A 19691-nucleotide genomic window follows, 5' to 3' on the forward strand; every position below is an offset into this window, starting at 1 on the left:
AGTTGTGTAGTGATGTGCTTATTAGCTTAATAATAAGTCTCATGTGCAATAGGTTAGTCTTTGGTCTAATGAAATCCTTTGCGACCAATAATACACTAAGTACTAATAAAACTTTGTCCTTTTTTTTATCTTCAATCCTAAACAATTCTATTAAGGATACCTCTAGGGAAGCCTCTCTCAAGTTTAATTGAGCCCAATGTGAAGGAGAGATTAACCACTCTAAAATAATGTTCCATCGTTACCTTACATGGACATAACTTATCTATTTCTATGGATTTGATACTTTTGGCAATCAGAGAACAACCAAGCTTTAAGGATTTGGGAACCAACAACAACAACTTTGATCACCAACAAGAGGTTGTATGAATGGCTTGTTGTGCCCTTTAGACTGAACAATGCACTAAGCATATTTATGTGGTTGATAAATGAGGTATTAAGGAAATTTTAGGGAAAGTTTGTAATAGTTTTTTTCAATGGTATCTTGATGTTTGGGTATGAAAATCATCATAGAAATAGTTTGTAAGCTTCACTGATGAAATGTTATAGAACCCAAAAATGTTGTACAACTTGAGGCAGTGGTAAGCATGACCAATTGCGTGATTGTCATCTACTATTTAGACCAGGAAATAGGTCGAAGTTCTGTGTTACTTCGAAGAATGTTGAATTATACAAATAATATAGGCTACAAAAGCACACAAAAGAGGATGGTTTCCTTGCAACCATTAAGGTTGACAAAAAACGGTGTAGCACCATAAAGAAAGGAAAAATAGACCTGAATACTGAGAATGGAAGGAGAAGACATAAAAGAGAGTATCAACATCAGAAAGTTAAAGCAACTTGGGCCCAAACAAAGATAAGAATAGACAAGTATAAGGAGGTGTATCACTATACCAAATCAACACAAACCCATCCTATATCTGTAGACTATTCCACAAACAAGAAAGTAATTCATAACCAGAATAATAAAAAGGTGCTAGCATGAACTGGCAGTGTCGTTGCTTAAAATTTAAGGAACTTCTGCAACGGGGAAAAACCAAGCTCTGAATTTGATCTCTGCTATATGACACCTTTACGTAGTTACTAGTACTGACCATATTAGCAATTAATCGTACATTAATGAGCTATTGTTTGTTTAAACTCATACTTTGAATGATACAATAAAAGTAACATGAGAAATGAACATCTGAAATCTGATTTGTGTTTCCGCAGCTCTCAGTGGCTATGATTACTTTTAAGTTTTAACAAATGCATATCCAAACACAAATTCACAAGAAACTCTCCAGTTCTCATTGTCAAGTAAAATAAAGAAAAACCAATAACAGAAACACATAAGTAATTGAATTTCCAAAAAATTTACATAGATTTAAATTTTTTAAGACGCTCATGTTTATGTTCATATCTCATAATGAACGGTACAGGTAATACATATGGAATAATAAGTCTAACAAAATAAGGACCAATAGTGCTGTAAATATTACAAGTTTAAATTATTAAAGACAGTCACGTTTACAGTGATGGCTCAAAATGCACAGTACAGATAATAGATATGATATAAGAATAAGTTTAACAAAGAAAAGACCTATAGTGCTATAAATATACAAGTCCCAGAAGCATCTCTGGCAATAAAACCTGATTTTAAATGTCTTCAAGACATAGTAGCAGCTTCTCCAAACCAGCGTCTTCTTAAAGCGAGTATGACATGTACCAATAAAAGTAAAACTGGAACCTCAATTAAAGGTCCAATAGTTGCAGCTAGGGCTTCCTCCGAATCTATACCAAAGCTTCCAACTGCAACAGCTATTGCTAGTTCAAAGTTGTTACTTGATGCAGTGAAAGATTGTGTGACAGACTGGGGATATGGGATTTTCAGAAACCTGCAAAAAGTAAAGGAGGAAAAGAAAACTATTCCGAAGTACAGTATAAGAGGTACTGCAACACGAAAAACCTCACCAATGTTGCTGATTATTTGATGTGCTTGAATTGAAAACATCACAAATATTGTATATAGAAGCCCAATAAGTGCCCATGGTCCAATGAAAGGAATAAATTTGACTTGGTACCACTGCTTCCCAAAGATGTTTCGTAAAGAGAATCTAGTAATAACTCCTGCAACAAGGGGTACTCCAAGGAAAAGAAGTACACTTTTTGCAACATCCCACCAATTAACATGTAACGTATGCCCCTCGGAAACTACTTTCAGATAGAAAAGGGTGACAGGAGTGAAAAAGATGATTTGTAGAACAGAATTCACAGCCACAAGAACAGCACAAAGTTGACTGTCCCCTTGAGCTAGTTCATTCCAGATGAGAACCATTGCAATGCATCTTGCAATGCCTACTAAAATGACACCAGCACGATATCCTGGGAGGTCAGGCATTGTTGCCCAAGCTAAACCAGTCATGAGGGCTGGACCAATAAACCAATTCATGACCACACTTAACAATAAGTTTCTGCCCATTTCCCTGCTTTTCAACATGTTCCCAATAAGTTCGTACCGAACCTTGCATAAAACAGGGTACATCATTACCCATAGACCAATGCATATAGGTAGAGACACTGAAGTAATTTCTGCCACTTGAAAAGATTTCTTTATTCCCTTAACATAGTAGCCAATAATTACTGCCAGCACCATGTCTATCAGTATCCACACATAAAGGAAGCGATCAAGGAATGAGAGCCGCTGGAAAAGACCTTTCTCTGGAAATGATTATTGCATAGGGTAAGAACCAAATACAAACTTGATACTAAACTTGACAAAAAAGAAATGAACTTATGACTAAATACTGCTACACTTTGATTAAAGAAATAACCACAGTTCTAATCTCTGGAACAAAAGGTAAGTCGCCTTGACTCTTGAGAATCTTGAACTCAGGTTAGGCATCTACACTTTCAAAAACGCTATCCAAAAGTTTAAATCTATTTCACAAACCGGAGCGCCAGAGACAAATCAGCAACACACAAAAAGTGCCTCGATCAAAAACGGTTACATTACAAGTAAAGAAATGAGCATATTTCTTATCTGTGAAGTCAAGAAAGAATTTCAATTAACTATACAGCGGGAAGGCTGTGTGATGATTCATGACTATAACACATATGCTGACATTAATAACTATTCTTATGGCACATATCATAGATCAGGGATTGTTAAATTTTATATTTAAGTTTTACTACCATTGCTATGAAATAAGAAATCATAACTGCAACAACTACAGTTCTTCTTGCTACAGTAATTTCATAATTACAAGTATCAATCATAAGAATGGAATATTTCTCAAAATCAGTTTCTAGTCTTTTTAAAATAACATTCCTTGATCAGATGACAAGCTTCTTAGTTCATCTGACAATCAACATGTTCCGTTGTAAATGGCAAATTCAATTTAAATAATAAGCATATTCAAGTAACTTGTATAACAACCCTGAATTTGAGCCAATAAGTAATTCAAGGACAACCTCTGCAATCAAATAAGCCGTTGTTACAGCGAAAAATGCTTCTTCAATGTTAACAAAAGATTCTTAAAAAGTATAGCAACTTAGTGGTATGCTTCAAAATTCCTTTCAAGATGGGCATATTCATAAATAGAATTATTTTGCAATCAAGCAAAGCTAAAATGAATTAGCACCACGGTTGCCAAGAGACTGGTATTGGTACCAGCATGTTTGATCTTGAAATATAGGATACCCCTGGGTACTTCAAGATGCCAATTGTTTTGTAATATAATAAAAAATTATTTATTAACACAAATTCTTTATCAAAATTCCTTTCAAGATGGGCATATTCATAAATAGAATTATTTTGAAATCAAGCAAGCTAAAATGAATTAGCAACACGGTTGCCAAGAGACTGGTATTGGTACCAGTATGTTTGATTTTGAAAAATAGGAGACCCCTGGGTACTTCAAGATGCCAATTTTTTTGTAATATAATAAAAAATTATTTATTAACACTAAAACTGAAAATATCATGACATTAAACTTTCAAAACAAGAGTACTGGTAAAGTTTAACATTAACTTTAAACACACAATTGTCAAAGAATCAAAGTGTTCATACTACATATTTGATATTGCATATTGAAATTTAGTAATGTTGATAGCCTAATAGGCTGATATGCATAAAAAAGACAAAAATAAAAAATAAAAAATCTATTGTATACACTTCTATATCATCCATTTCTAGGTCCTCAGCTATGATACGCTCCAAATAATCATCTCTCAAGCTCAAGTTCTTAGTTGGTAGTAGAATTGGGGTGAATCACTAAGGCCTTCTGCTTCAACCACTTCATCCACCAAGGCTGCAACTTCTCGATTAGAAGTTGACATCTTGGAAGCAGCCACGACGATGTGGCAAATTACAAAAACAAGTAAATTTGAAAATCTACCAAGGATGGTGAAGAATCCTTTTATGGGGATGTTCTTGATGGTATTTCTCCAAATGCAACTAGTTTTCACATCGACCCACCTTTTGGATTCTGAGATATTAAAGTTTTGATTTTTATCAGCCAAATCACAAAAAATTATTAATTATTAAATCAAAGGTTTTAATTACTTGAAATGGAATAATATTTCTCGGTTTTGGTCATAATGGTATCTTTGTCAACCTGGCAAAATTTTGTGATGAAATGTTTTCCCCGTCAAAAATTATGGATATTTTCTCTTTTGCGGCTTCGAAGGTTTATTAAAACATTGGTCAGTGGGCATGCAAATATAATTGAAATTCTTTCAAAAGCATAGCTTTTTTGTCAAATGAATGTTTTTTTCTGAGCAATTTAATGGGTTTTCCAGCCATACTAGGTTAGAATTTGGGCCTTAGCTGCACACTCTGCTTTCATGATAAGTGCTCTCAAATCCCAACTTTGTTAACCTCACAAGTGCTCAAGTGCTCTCAAATCCTAACTTCCTAACCTCACAAATGATCAAGGGCTCTCAAATCCCAACTTTCTAATCTTTTGATTTTTGAGTATTTAAAAAGGAAGTTAGCTCTCACAACTACTTCTGAGAAGTCTAAACCAGTATTACAAATGCCTTGCTAGACATCAATGTAGCATACTACCCAACTTCATAATCCTTGCCATAACCTTCTTGCTTACACTACATGCTTTGGAGCAGCATATGACCATGCATCAAAGCATTTTTAAAAGAGGTGGTCTATTAAACATTGTAGTTGCAAAGACTCCAGTAGACGGGTTTGCAAATTGTTGAAACACAGCCGAGTCATGAGAACTATGTTACCAAGAACTCATCAAAGAAATGTGGTCTCATGGATGCCATAGTTGCAGCTCGTACACAAATGGATTTGTTGAAAAGACTTTATGAACTTTCAAGCAAATGCAATTGGCAAGAATAAAGCCAAATTCCACCATCTCCACCAATGCTCTTTCCGACCATGCCAATTAGAAGCTTTGGGAAAACATTGGGCATTCATTGTTAGTGTATAGTTGCAACCGCCTTGGTAGACCTGCACACTAAAGCATGGAAGTATTAGCTAGCATGTAAACTGTTTTACAAAATGCCTCAAAGAAATGTCATCGCATGGATTACAATGATTAGCAAAACGCATAGGTGAGTTGTGGGATTACAAACAAAGCACTTAGTTTGTTTGACAAAGTGCCTCAAAAGAAGCATAGTCACATAAGAATGGAAACATTGCAAAATTATACACCAAATATGAGAGCACAGATATGGCATATAAACTGTTTGTGTTACATCCCACCTTCCTAATTTTGGAAATTATGAATAATATTATGTCTTTTGTTTGGATAAACAAGTTAAATATCTGTTTTTCTCATGTGGATGTAAAAAGTGTTGAATGGAAAAGGATTCAATAGATAAGTATGTTGAAATGGATAGCTAGTTCGGATCATATTTTAATGTTGCCTTGTGGCAATTAAAATATTATCATATTGTAACAAGGTTAAGCGATTCATGTCTAATAGGGCTGGGCCCAAAAAGGAAACGTGTTACATCTTGCAAGTTGCTTTGAAGCTCTCATCCACTGGGAAGGTTGTTGATGACAGTGACTTGACCATACTTTCTCTCAATGGCCTTCCAACGTCTTGGGAGTCTTACATTCAAGGAATTAGTGCAAGACCAGATCTTCCCAAGTTCGATCGTTTGAGAGTAGATTGCATACAAGAAGAGTCACGATTGCTAGCAAGAGGAATTGAGCGTGATCATTATGATGTAGACAATCAAGTCCTTGCTTCGCATATGGTTAAAGGCAAAGGAAGGAAGTGGGATAGAGACAGAGATTCAGATCCTGCCCCTAAATCAAAAAGGAAGAAGGACTTATCTCACATCTAGTGCTTTAAGTGTGACTAGTATGGTCATTTTGCTCGGGATTGCAAATTCAGGTCCACTCCTCTTGCTTCCTCTACAGAAGTTGGCATAGGGATAGCTCAGGAGGAGCAAAGGTCAAATGAAGACTTCCTTTTCTAAAAGGAGGAAATGTTAGAGGGAGCTTGACATCTTTAGCTTCAGAGGGAGCTTGTCAAGCTCAAAGGGAGCCAGTTTCTTTCAGCTTCAAAGGAAGCCTCATCTTTTGTGTAATAGTTTTCGTTCTACCCTCTGTGAGTAGGTATGGTGGATCCACCCTCTGCGAGTAGGCATGGTGGTGATGCATTCTTCTTTGGGAGAAGTTTGAGGTGAAAGCCCTCGTTCCACCCTCCGCGAGTAGGCATGGTGGACATGTTGATGTGTTTTTTATGACTATGCCGAACACAGAATAAAGTTGCCTAACAGTCACTTCAATCTCTCTTGATCAAAGTGCGATTGCATGCTAAGATTGCAAGAAGTTCAAACAGTCGACTCCAAGGTTCCTTTATGCTACAGACGTGACTCAATTGGCTGATGTGATTGCTGGTAATCCAAGGGGCCTTACGTTTGCATCATTCTTTCACTTCTTTGTTGTGGCTGGAACTCCATCATCAGATATGGCAATTCTGCGATGCTTCTTCTTCAAATGGACTAAAATGAACTGAAAGTAAAAGGGAAAGGGTTTAGAAGGATCTAAATCTACTCCTAAGGGCAGTGATAACAATGATTAGTGCTCTGGTAGATAAATTCCAAATAAACCAAGCTCTGCTTCGCCAAGATCAACTACAACTCCGCAAGAACCGGTGCAATCTTTTGGGGATGCTAGAGAATTTTCAAATCGAGAAAGTACATTTGAATACCCAAAAATGGCGCAATCCAATCGACTATCTAAAATCGAACTTAGCGCAAATTTAAGGGGTTCAGGCTAACTTTACATTGCAACTTACAATCAACAAGATGCAAAAAGTATGAACCATGGAAATTCATCAAACACCATTACATTCTCCATTGAAATCAAAGCACTATACTACTTCTACTCTAAGTGAGGAAGGTGAAACCATGCAAGTCCTGAAAAAAAATAACTTAAGTGGACACCATTAGAGAACAATGTTTCACTGTTATTATCTCAAAAGCTATCGCAACAATTTCATACAAATCTCCCTCCTTACAAATGAGGGGGGTCACCCTTTATATAGGCCTCAGGCCATGATTACATGCAAACCCTAATTAGGGTTTTCCCTAAAAGATTCTCCACTCAAGATGCAACAAGGTGGGAATCTCCAATTAATTACCTATCATGCCCATATACAATTAATTCAAAAGTACCCAAAATAGCATCCATTGTGCATTAAATGCACCACCTCCTTCAAATTCGCCCAACATGCGTTGAATATTCATCCATGCAAAAATCACCCCATTATTTCATAAAGGCTCCATCATTTCCACATGCGGCGGCTGCATGCAAAAGGAATCTGCCATAAATTCAACATGCAATGACTGGGTCACCATTTGGTCAAATATTCCAATAATGAATGTGCCACTCTACTGCCATGTGTTCAATAGATCCTCGCCATGCAAGTGGACCCCACCGTCGTATATTCGCTCTTGCATATCTGGAATTGTTGGAGAGGGAAAATTCGATTTAGGAAGAATTTTCTTGAAGTGTCCTCAACTTTCCTTGCTTGAAGAAGGTTTTCCATCAATTTTCACCATCTCCTACTTTTTAGGAAAATTTCCAAATTAGGGTTCCACATCTAGGAGGGAGAGAATTCTCCTATGAATCCAAATCTGTAAAACTTTTGAAATTTGGATGTGATTTGGTGTCAAAAAATAAGATTTTTCAAAATTATTCCTGAGGGGATTTCCTTCATTTCCATTCCTCCTTGACCCTCAAAATTCTCTTTTGCCTTGGAAATTTCCATCCCGGACTTTCAAACTTAGGCGTGGAACATGGAATTCAGCTTGGTGAAGGAATTTCATTATTTCCATGCCTTAGAAAATTTTCAACTTCCTAACTGGGTCTGGAATTTTGACTTTCATAGAGGAAATTCATCCTTCCCATGTCCTTCCTTGATATCTGGATTTTCGCATGCCTCAAACAAATTTTCAGTTTTCCAACTTAGGCGTGGAATTCACTCTTCATGGTGGAATTTATCATTTCATCCTTGATTTTTTTCCTTGACTTAGCCATTTCAACATCCTTTCCTTGGCCAAGGCGTTGATCCCTCCATTCCCTGGAATCTTGAATTTTTTCCATCTTCCACGCCTTGTGTGTTTTGGCGCCTTAATGAACCCTTGGGCGCAAATTCTCCATGGAGGAGGAATTCCTGAGTTTGAGCATGCCTTCATGGATTTGGCGCCCCATCCTGTATAATGTTCCCTAATAATTAAATTGCGGAAAGTAAATTTGAAACAATATTAATTATTTTATATTAATATTCTAGCCATAGATTAATATAAATAATTAATATTTTTAACGCATTGGTGAATAAAGTTAAACATCGTAATTATTCTTAACTATTAAGGTAGTTCGTATGGGAAATAAAACCAACTTCTTTGGTGAATAAAAGCATGGCGTGAGATTGAATGATAATGCCTGGAGAAGAAGATTCGATACCTATGTGTGTGTTATTACACATCTCGAAGCAACTAACCTTTCATCAATCATTGGCTGGCCTATTGGTCTCACGGTTTGGAGAAGAATCGTTTTTGAATGATACAAAGTGTAGTTCGACGGGAGAGTCCCTGGTGTGTGATGCGGGTATGCGTGTTCATACATGCAAGTCTGTGAATGCTTTCATGAGGGAGTGGAGGTTTGGATATGGTGTCAGGGCACATTACCACTCCGCGCTTCTGAAACTCGTGAATACCACCTTCCATGCCTCGGTAACCCGATAATGGGTTGTACTGTGAGAACTACTATTTCCGCAGTGTGGTGTCGAGCCAGCAGTACCACGAAGGAAATGGTTCGGTCTTGATGCAGAATGGAGATTGTCGGCATCGCGTGAAGGGTCGAAAAAGCTGTTGATAGTATTTTGCACACCGTAGAAACTCAGAGTGTTTGATTGGATGTATATGGGTGTCCCGATGGTTATAAACTCCGGTGAATTATCTGCATCCGGGACTATCATATTATGGCTTATTCATTGATGAGTTTGGGAGGTATCTACAACAAGTTGGTGGTACGTGTAACCTTTCAACGGCAGACACAGTTCAACCATCAGGTGCAACATAACAGTTATTCTCTTTTCTGCTCTTTTGAAGGAATATTTAATAAACTGATATCAATGTCGGTGAATAATGATTGTCCAAGTTTGCTATGTTATCTGTGTTTACAAAAATAGAATTTAAGATACTATGCGTTGAACAAACAAGGAAGTTTCCAAATTTAAGTTGTATAAAGACATTCATTATCCTTGGTTGTGTTATGTAAACAAGTGTCTGTTTTATACTGGTTATATAATAACTGCAATCAAGACCTAGCTAGGGAATTTTACAGTGGTATCAGAGCTTAGAATTCTTGCCAGCTTGTAGGGTGTTCTTGAGTTGAAAATTCATGTAAAATCTATGCACAGTTGAGTATGCACCAAGGAAATTATAATTTTTGGAATACTAGGGTCCGACAAAACAGATATCAAAACTCTCCTTTAGCACAAAGTAGTTATTCTATTCAGTTTGAAATTGAGGACAGCCATACTGAAACTGACGAAGAGATTATTTTTGAAACAAACAGTATGGGGGAACCAGAAAACGATAGGGATCTCATAACAGCTTTAATTAGAAGTCAACAAGATATGGAGGACAATGTCAACAGAATGACTAATTTAATGACCCAATTTATTAATCAGCATCAAAATAATGGAAATAATCAACACCATAATGTTGGAGCAGACAATGGGGTTAGAGATGAGCATTCTGTCAATAATAATCAGCCGGAAAAAATAGGAACAACCAGACCTTTTATGCCAACTTTCATTGTGAGAAATGTGCAACCAGAAAACGAACCGACAATTAGAGAATTACAAGATGAGATACACCAAGATTGGTTATTATCAGGGGATGATTTTAGGTCAACCATGACATTTAGAGAGTACTTGGATGTCAGAATGAAACATAGGCCAAGGGGACAGCGAGGGAATAACAGTGAATTACAGAGGAAAATAGGTAAGATGTCTATCCCTTACTTTGATGGGTCAAGGAAAACAACAGCTAGAGCTTGGGTGCAGAAACTAGACACCTACTTTCAATTAAATCCTATGTTGGAAGATGAAGCAATCAAATATGCAGCATTACATCTTGATGGTGTAGCACACAAATGGTGGCACCATGGGCAAGTAACTTTGGGTCATAATCAGATTATTACATATGTTGAATTCACTGAGAAACTTATTGACAGATTTGACTCTAAAGATCCTGAACTTCATCTTAAAGATTTAACTCAGCTTAAGCAATCTGGAACTGTTGAACAATACATTTCTGAATTTGAAAAATTGGTAGTTTTAGTAACTGAAATTTCAGAGAGACACAAAATTGTGATATTCATAGATGGATTGTCTGATTCACTCAAAGGTTGGGTTAAGTCCTTGAACCCTCCTACTTTACAAACAGCTATTAAAAGAGCAAGAGAATTGGAACCATCTTCAAAAGGGAAAGTTTTTAATAAACCACCACCACCTAAACCTGAAAATGACAAACAACCTCTCAATAAAGATAATTTCCCTAAAAACAAGTTAGATAAAGAAGAGAGGGAAGAACTCAGAAGGAAAAAACTATGTTTCAGCTGTAGAGAATCATGGCAGCCGGGATATAGATGTTTGGGAAAGGGAAAAATTCATTACATTGAAGTTATGTTAGATAGTGATGATGAAGAGAATGTTGAACCTAATATAGAACCTGTAGCACAGAACACAGAATCAGGGACAGGTACTAAACATGGAGAAGGGGTAATAGCATCTATGACAGGAACACCTCATTATAATATTTTCAGAGTTAGAGGAGTTTTGAATGGGCAGCGTGTGGTTGTCATGCTTGATAGTGGTTCTACTCAAAAATTTATAGATGCAGCTCTTGTGGAAAAACGTGGATTGCAAACTAAAAAACATGAAGGTTTTGATGTTAGAGTAGCAGGTGGAACTAATTTGTCAAGTACTCATAAAGTTCCTAAATTGAGTATTACTCTTGGCAATTATACTGTTATTGATGATTTTTATGTGATTGATTTGGATGATACAAATGTTGTTTTGGGCATTCAATGGATGGAAACATTAGATGAGTACACTCAAAGTTTTAAGAGATTGGAATTTTCTTTTAAGATTGATGATAAGAAAGTAGTGCTTTGGGGTATGCCTAACGGTGGCCCCAGGATCGTTAGTGCTAAAAGAATGGAGGCCATTTTTAGACATGGAGATGTGGCATGGTCGTCACAATGTTTAATTTCCAACAAGGTATCAGGCTTTGAATCTAAACATTATCAAGATGATTTGTTAAAAGTATTAGATTCACACAATCTGGTTTTCAGTGATATACCTCCAGGAGTTCCACCTGACAGAGGATTTGAACATACCATAGAATTAGAAGAAGGTGCCAAACCCGTTATCACAACTCCTTACAGACATCCTAAAACATTCAAATATGAAATAGAAAAGGCAATTAAGGAATTGTTAGATATGGGGCATATCAGGCCTAGTTCGAGTCCTTTTGCATCATCAGTAGTACTGGTCAAAAAGAAGGATGGAACTCTTCGCATGTGTATAGATTACCGTGCCATTACGTGCTTTTACGCACTACGTTGTTATTAATTTGGCATCGATGGATGCCGAGCGGGTGGTTGTTTTTATGTTTAGGGAAAGAACATAGTAATGTACTCTGTTTGAGCGTGGGGATTGCTTTCGGTGGTAATATGGGGAGTAGAAGTTAATGTTGTAGTTGTTTTGTTTGGCGATACTGCGGAACTCTTACACTGTGGCTATCATACCATCTTTAAGTTGTTTCGATTGAGGAAGCAGTGGAGAGTTCTGCGAGGACATCGTGTTTGGAAGAAGCCGAGAGGGTGATCTTGTCGTGGAAGCTTTGTGGCAGATTCAAAAACTGTCTTTTGTTTGGGCAAGAAAAAATGCCTTGCTCTGTTATTCATAGATCTGTTATTTTCTCTTTCATTAATGTTTATGAATCTGAAAGATATCCTGCTAGATTGCATTGAAATTGTTATTTGGCTATTAGCCATGAAATGTTGATGAATTGTTTAGTTCAGAATAGAAGGAATAGGTGCAAATTATCTCAACATTTTAAGCCCTAGTATGATTGGGAAAACTCTGCATCATGTCCCAGACTTGGACAAATGTATGTATTTCTTTGTGGTTAATTGACTATTTATGTGGAGACCGAAACCTTTGTTTCTGGATCAAATTTCGTAGTCTTGTGGTGTTGCATGCTTTACTTGAAATATTATAGATCAGAGCAGTCCATTTCTTGTATTAGATTGCTTCAATGTATTTTGCTAAGACCAAACCTGGAAATATGTCTTTAACTGTTCCGTAACTTGGAAGGATGGTTGTCAGTCTACCTTCTTAGAAGTATGTAGGAATGTCTCTTGATCTAGTGTATCCATTACCCTTTTTGGAATGAACCTTGTTGGTCAGATGTATTCCTTTCGTAGAAAGCCGCGTAAGGGTGGTGAACAAGGATGGCACTCAACGTGCTCTGTATGAAAACCTTGGCCAAGGTAGCGCAGCAGATTGCATGCGTCTGTCAATTCATAAGAGTCAGATGCACTACTACACCAGGGAGTCATACAAGTTAGGAGGTACCTTAGTGTATTACCGATTAGTATGTGTAGATTCTAAACACTAGGCTCAAAGGCTCATTGGCATTGTTCCATCTTGTATCTGCTTTCCTCATGATGGGTTAAGCCCTTCCAGTAGGAAGCAGCGTGGGAGACTTCGGTCTATGGTTGGGCAGAAAAGCCCTTGATGATGCTCTCCCTCCCCTTTATGTTGTTGCTTTTGTTGGGCATCAGAAAGAGAAAACTCCGTAGTATCTCTCTATCTACTTTATGATGATTAAATGAAAAGTCAAATAATGTTTTCCGTTTAATATAATGGTTAGTTATTTTCAATTATGTTAGTTACTACACTTCAATTTCAGCTGAACATAGATTAAAATAAGTATTTAATTTCTAAGTTTAGCAAAGTCTATTTAATTTTTCTTTTTCAGATTGGTTGGTTGTTACAGTTTGACAAATATTTCAAAAAAAAATTCAATGTAGGGCATATAATAATTGCAAGATTCGTAAAAAATGGCTGTGTTAAGAAGATTTTAAAAACTTTCTAGCAAATGCAATTGTTAGCTGTAGTGTTGTAAATTGTATCCTTATACAATTTACAACTCACTTGGGCCTCACTTCGGCATTTTTGCCTTCTATGCTTTGAATATGCTTGATTTTGCTCACACTGGTTTCAAATTTACAATCTTCATCTCCTACTTTGATCTTTGGACCTTTGTAGAACCCAAATGGAATGGACCCCCTCAACGGCGATGCCAAGTGCCCTTGTCCAGACCAAAGGGCACAATTTCAAACCCCCTAAAGGTCGGGAAATTTTGAACGGGAACCTATTTCTTGTGTCCACCTTCTTCATAATTTTCAATACGTTTCATGATGGTAGGTATAATAGAAAATCTTCCCCCTCATTTGAAACATCTCTCCACAAGTTTCCAATTACACTAGTGAGCAAGTAATCTAGCATCATTAGAGCAGTGAAGGAGAGGTCAAGTATTTAGATTTCAAGCATTCAAGATGGCATCCATGATCAAGTTCTTATGAAGACATCCATGAATTCTTACATGACAACATCAACATTTTCATGAAAACTTCAAGTCAAAGAAGATTCATAAAGGTATAACATTTCAATTAAGCATTTCAAATTCAGATCTAGCCTCTACCCTTTCAAGGCACGCTTTCATTTTCATTTCAATTCATCTCAAGGTTAATTACAAACCCGGGGTTTGACTTAGGCAAATCCCTATCAACCCAACAATATTTTTCCCTCTTATGTTTTCAAGTGATAGGATCTAAAGATAACAAATGTAGATCTGAGAAGAGTAGACTAAGATGCATAGGACCAGATTTCGAAGAGACAAAAACACTGGGATAAGGTTGCCTAGCATATTTATCCAACGCTTTTCCGACAAAATTCCAAGGGGATACTCAGAGTGACATCTTGATTCCGAAACTATTTCCATTGTCTACATCCGATGATTTTGGGACAAGGTCGCCTAGCATCTTTGTCCTAGATTTCCGAGCCCAGATTTCAACCACAAGTTCCTCTTTACATCCCATTTCCAGATCAGTGCTCAATGTTTGCATATCTGTTCTGAAACTATCTATGCATGCTAATCATTGTCAATTTTGTTAATGCATGATAGCTTCGATAAGATAAATGATTGAATGAGAGATAAATGAAGTCTCTCATTCAATCATTTATCCTATCGATAAACTATGATGAAAAACTTCAAGCATTGTTCCTTCATTTGATAGATCATTCTTCATTTGTATATGTTCAATCTACTTGTAAAGTTCGATCAATGCTTAACTATCGATAATCATTGATTGCAAATCTCATAGCACAGAATACCGATTGATATCGGTTTACATTATAACGTATGCACTCCGATTAATATCGGTTATCATATAACTGTGATCATCGATTATTATCGAGCTAACCAATGTACTCCGATTAATATCGGTTGATATATTAAACCGTGAACATTGATGGTTATCGAGATTAACTAATACATACCGATTAATATCGATTGTCTTGCATATAATAGACACACCGATTAAGTATCGGGTGGTTAGTTAAGTATACACCAATTGGTATCGGGTGGTTAGTTTACACCGATTGGTAAATGCTACGATAAGCCAAAGGGTGCGATCAAGTAATGTCTTGATCAATCATGTCTAAAAGACATGACCGGTCAAGGCATTGCTTGATCCTCCCTGCTTACATATAAATATCAATCGACATTTGTGAGAAGGACATCGAAATCAATAAATGCTCCTCTCACCTGCAATATAAAAGAAGATAATCAGATTTATGATATTAAATATATAATGCATAGTTAAAAGAAAAGATAACCTTGAATATAACTTGCATCTTGAATTGAGAATTGAATATCATTTACATGGTATCAAAGCTATAGTTAAATCGAACCTGAGGTTGTTCAATTTTGTGAAAAATTCAAAACAAGCATATATTCAACATCACAATTCTTCTAATGGCTAGCGCTATCAGATTTGAAGATAGACTCGGAGGAGGTGATGACTTCTCAGCATGGAAGTTCAGAATTCAGATGATTCTAAAAGAAAATAAAGTCGAATCATTTGTAAAAACTGAAATTGCAAAACCTAAGACAACCTGGAGAGAGGGAAATGAAAAGGCCATCAAAATCATAGTTGATGGGATGAGAAATAATATTATGCCCATCATAAGGAAACATGAAATGACCTACAACATGTTCAAAGCACTTGAAGATGCATTTGAGATATCCAATGCTAGTAGAACCTTGGCTTTAAAAAGAGAAATAAATCACATAGCCATGATCAAAGGAGAATCAGTCAATGCCTACTTCATGCGAATATCAGCCCTAAGGGATGAACTAGCAACTCTTGGATATGAGATCCAAAGCAAAGAACTAACACTCATTGCTCTAGATGGGTTGCCTAGTATATGGGAAACATTCGTCCAAGGCATCAGTGCAAGGGATGAATTTCCAAAATTCGATAGGCTAAAGGCAAACTGTCTCCAAGAAGAATTAAGGTTAAATAAGAAAGGGAAGAAGACTCTGAGAAGTATGTACTCTATTCAACACTTACAAACCAAGCATCAAACAAAGTTAACTCCCGAGTGATCAACAGTGTGTAATGTCCCCTTTTCTAGGTGACATGAGATGAGCAGGGGTTGACCTACCATTCGAGTTCCCGTAGGTCAACGACATGGTTAGGGGACTCATTCTGAGGGTCATGGAGCTTTGCAGGGGCTCTGTGAGCCGTTTCAGACCTTTGGACGAGGTCTCCTATTTTTTAGGGAGAACTGGCAGTTGACTGAATGACCACCTGGGGGACCAAGGAGCAGAGCAAGATCCTTTTGAGTAGTTACAGGTGTTTGAAGAGAGGTTCCTACTTTTTAGGGAGATTCCCTAGCTTTTAGGAGGTTGTGGCAGTTTCCATATTTGAGGTTCCACGGGACCATACTATGGTTTCAGTTTCAGGAAGATTGGGTGTGTTTCCTAGTTTCTAGGAGCATCCCTAGATTTTAGGGATGGGACTGCCAGTTAGCTTAGCTTTTCCGGCATCGGTCACAGATAGGTGACAAAGTTATATTCATGATTGTTTGGTTATTTTGGCCTGTTATTGGATATCTAGAGATATTTTAATATATTTAAATATTTCCTAAGTTAGCGATTAAATAAATTAGAATAAGGCTATGTATTTAGTCATTTCGGAGGAATAAGGGGTTTCTGGCTTCATCTGGGTTGATATGCCTGTGTTATAGCTCGTTGGAAAGGTCTTGAACTTTGCTACATGATTCTCACCTTCTGGAGTTTTTTTGGATGCCTGACCCTATTTATTTGCAATTTAGTGTTATTTTCCTATAGTTGATGCCATAATTAGAAAATAACACTCTTTTCATAATGCGCCAACTTTACTCCCTTTTAGGGTTTGGCTTGGAAAGGAAAGGAGATATAAGGAGATGAAGACCTAATTGTTCATTATCTTTTTACACAATCAAACTTATTTTGTGAATTTGCTCTGAGTGAGTGATTCTTCATCTGGGACGCAAACCCCAAGATCTGGACTGGCTGAGACGTAGCCCTCAGCAGTTATTGGCATTGGATTCTTTAGGCAGAGTGCATAGTTGATAGAGATTGAGTACGCCATTCTTCATTGTGGATTCAGGCTACAGAGTAAGGGTTTCAGCATGGCAAATTGATTCTTCAGCTTGGGCGTGATCCTTGCAGCCTTAGGGCCACCATTTGTAGCAGGTACATCCCACGTGGAATGTAAGGAATGCATGTATTCAGCCTTAGAGGTATTCTTGATTCATGATTTATTATTTTGTGAAGAACTTGGAAGTTGCAGGTCTGCAATTTACAACAGCAAGCAGGTTTGAGACGAAAACCTCAGATTTGGTCTTCAAGAGGACGAAATCCCTTCTACAGGAGGCACGTGGAACACATCAGAAGCTTGTTTCAAGCATATTGAGGGTCATTTCAACAAGAAAACTCAGTAATCATTAGCAGCAAGGTCATTACATCAGATCTGAGCAAGAATACATTCAATTTCAATGCATTACTTATTTCTTTTGGCAGCTGTACTGTTTCCCAAGGGGGTCATACCATTACAGATGGCTGTGGAGTGATAATAAATAAAATGGAGGGTTTTAACTCCATTTATTGTTCTTAACTTCATTGTTAGGATCAGCAAGGACTGTGTAGAAGAAATCACAGTCATCAGGCTTGAATTGAGATCAGGGTGAGCAAAACAATGAGGATTTAAGGCTAAAATTGTATAATTTTGCCTGGCAGAATTTGGATTTCCAACTGGTAATTGGGTTTTTGGCCCAATTTGTTATTGGTAATTCATTTGGAGGTAGTATAAGTGTATTGGTACATCTGGACTGCCCTTGTACCTTCAACTCATGCCTGCATCCATTTCTGGATAGCAAATCAGCAACAAACCCCAGCACTGGATCCGTGGTATGTTTCTAATTGTTTTGGTGAATGTATCTTCACTCCTAGTTGAATGTAATCTGTTGTCATAAATAAAATTAGAAGCTGATATCTTATTTTGAGTTGAATTCTATGTTATTATTGGTTAATGGTTGCAATCCCCACCACCAAAAAATAAACAACACTTTCTACATCTTCTGTCTAGTCTCTAAGAACACCAAAAGGCTCTGAAAGATAGTTTATTAATTAAAACTTATCCAGGGAAGCAAAGAACCCATTTAGGGATCTTTCATAGTGGCTCATCTAGACACATTACAGGATTGAGAGAAGTGCTAGACTTCATGATAGAGGAGAATGATGAGGAAGTGACTATCGGAGATGACTCCACACATCCAGTCAAAGGAGTTGGAACCTGCAACATCAAACTAAAATCAGGTGTATCATTACAACTTAAAGGAGTACTATATGTTCCAGGCATCAAGAGAAACCTAGTCTCCATATCAGCACTAGAGGATAATGGATACAGAGTGACCTTCATGGACAACGGAGTGTTGGCTTGGCCAAAGAATTCATCCATCAAGAAAGCTAAAACCATTGGTCAAAGACAAGGCTACTTGTATGAGCTGTGCACAGAGCCCAACTTAGCCCTAATCCATGAAACTACAGATGCAAATGAAGTCTGGCATAAAAGACTAGGTCACCTGAATTTTAGAGCTTTATCATCAATGGGAAACCTTGTCACAGGCCTACCTAAGTTAAAGCAATATCATTCAGGGGCATGCAAAGGATGTGCCCTAGGTAAAAACACTAAGGGTGCTTTTCAAAATAGTACTAGGAAAACAAGTAAAATTTTAGAGTTAGTTCATTCTGATGTATGTGGACCTATGTCCGTACCTTCCTTAGGGGGATTTTTGTATTATGCAATATTTGTTGATAACTACTCTAGGAAAACTTGGATCTACTTTCTGAAATGTAAAGAATCAGAAGAGATCCTCAATAGGTTTAAAGAATTCAAATCACTAATAGAGAACTACTCAGGAAATAAAATTAAAACCCTAAGAACTGATAATGGGGGGGAATACACATCAGAATTATTTAAAGATTTTTGTAAAAATTCAGGGATTAAGAGGGAGTTAACAATACCTTATAATCCTCAACAAAATGGGGTAGCTAAGAGGAAAAATAGGACAATCATAGAAGCTGCCAAAGCTATGATTCTTGATCAAAATTTAAATGTAAATATTTGGGCAGAAGCAACTAGCACTGCTGTATATATTCAAAATAGATGCCCTCACCCCCATCTTGAAGATAAAACCCCTGAGGAAGTCTTTACTAAAACAAAACCAGATATCAGCCACCTTAGGATATTTGGGTGCCCTGTCTATATTCATGTACCTAAGGAGAAAAAATTAAAATTAGAGCCTTCTGGAAAAAGGGGAATACTTGTAGGATATAGTGAAACCTCCAAGGCCTATAGGATCTATATACCTGGTCAAAAGAATATTGAACTAAGTAGAGATGTAATCTTTGAAGAAGACTTAGCCTTCAAAAGAGCCCAAAACTCACCAGAACCTAAAGTCTATATCCCTACCCCTAGCATAGATGAAGACCCTGCTCCTGAGCTTCAGAGGGAGAGTCTTGAGGAAAATGAAAAT

The 19691-nt window shown here is 37.1% G+C and overlaps 1 protein-coding gene across 1 annotated transcript in view; it reads right to left on the minus strand.

Moving 5' to 3' along the window:
• Positions 1-1463: 1463 nt before the first annotated feature.
• Positions 1464-19691, minus strand: part of LOC131044440 (uncharacterized) — a 71802-nt gene continuing 53574 nt past the window's right edge. The window contains exon 3 of the mRNA XM_057977763.2: positions 1464-2697. Within this exon, the coding sequence (XP_057833746.2) occupies positions 1646-2697 (1052 nt within the window). The 3' untranslated portion in view covers positions 1464-1645. The remainder of the gene's footprint in view (positions 2698-19691) is intronic.

Source organism: Cryptomeria japonica, chromosome 1 (assembly GCF_030272615.1).
Source record: "Cryptomeria japonica chromosome 1, Sugi_1.0, whole genome shotgun sequence".
Classification (NCBI taxonomy): Eukaryota; Viridiplantae; Streptophyta; class Pinopsida; order Cupressales; family Cupressaceae; genus Cryptomeria; species Cryptomeria japonica.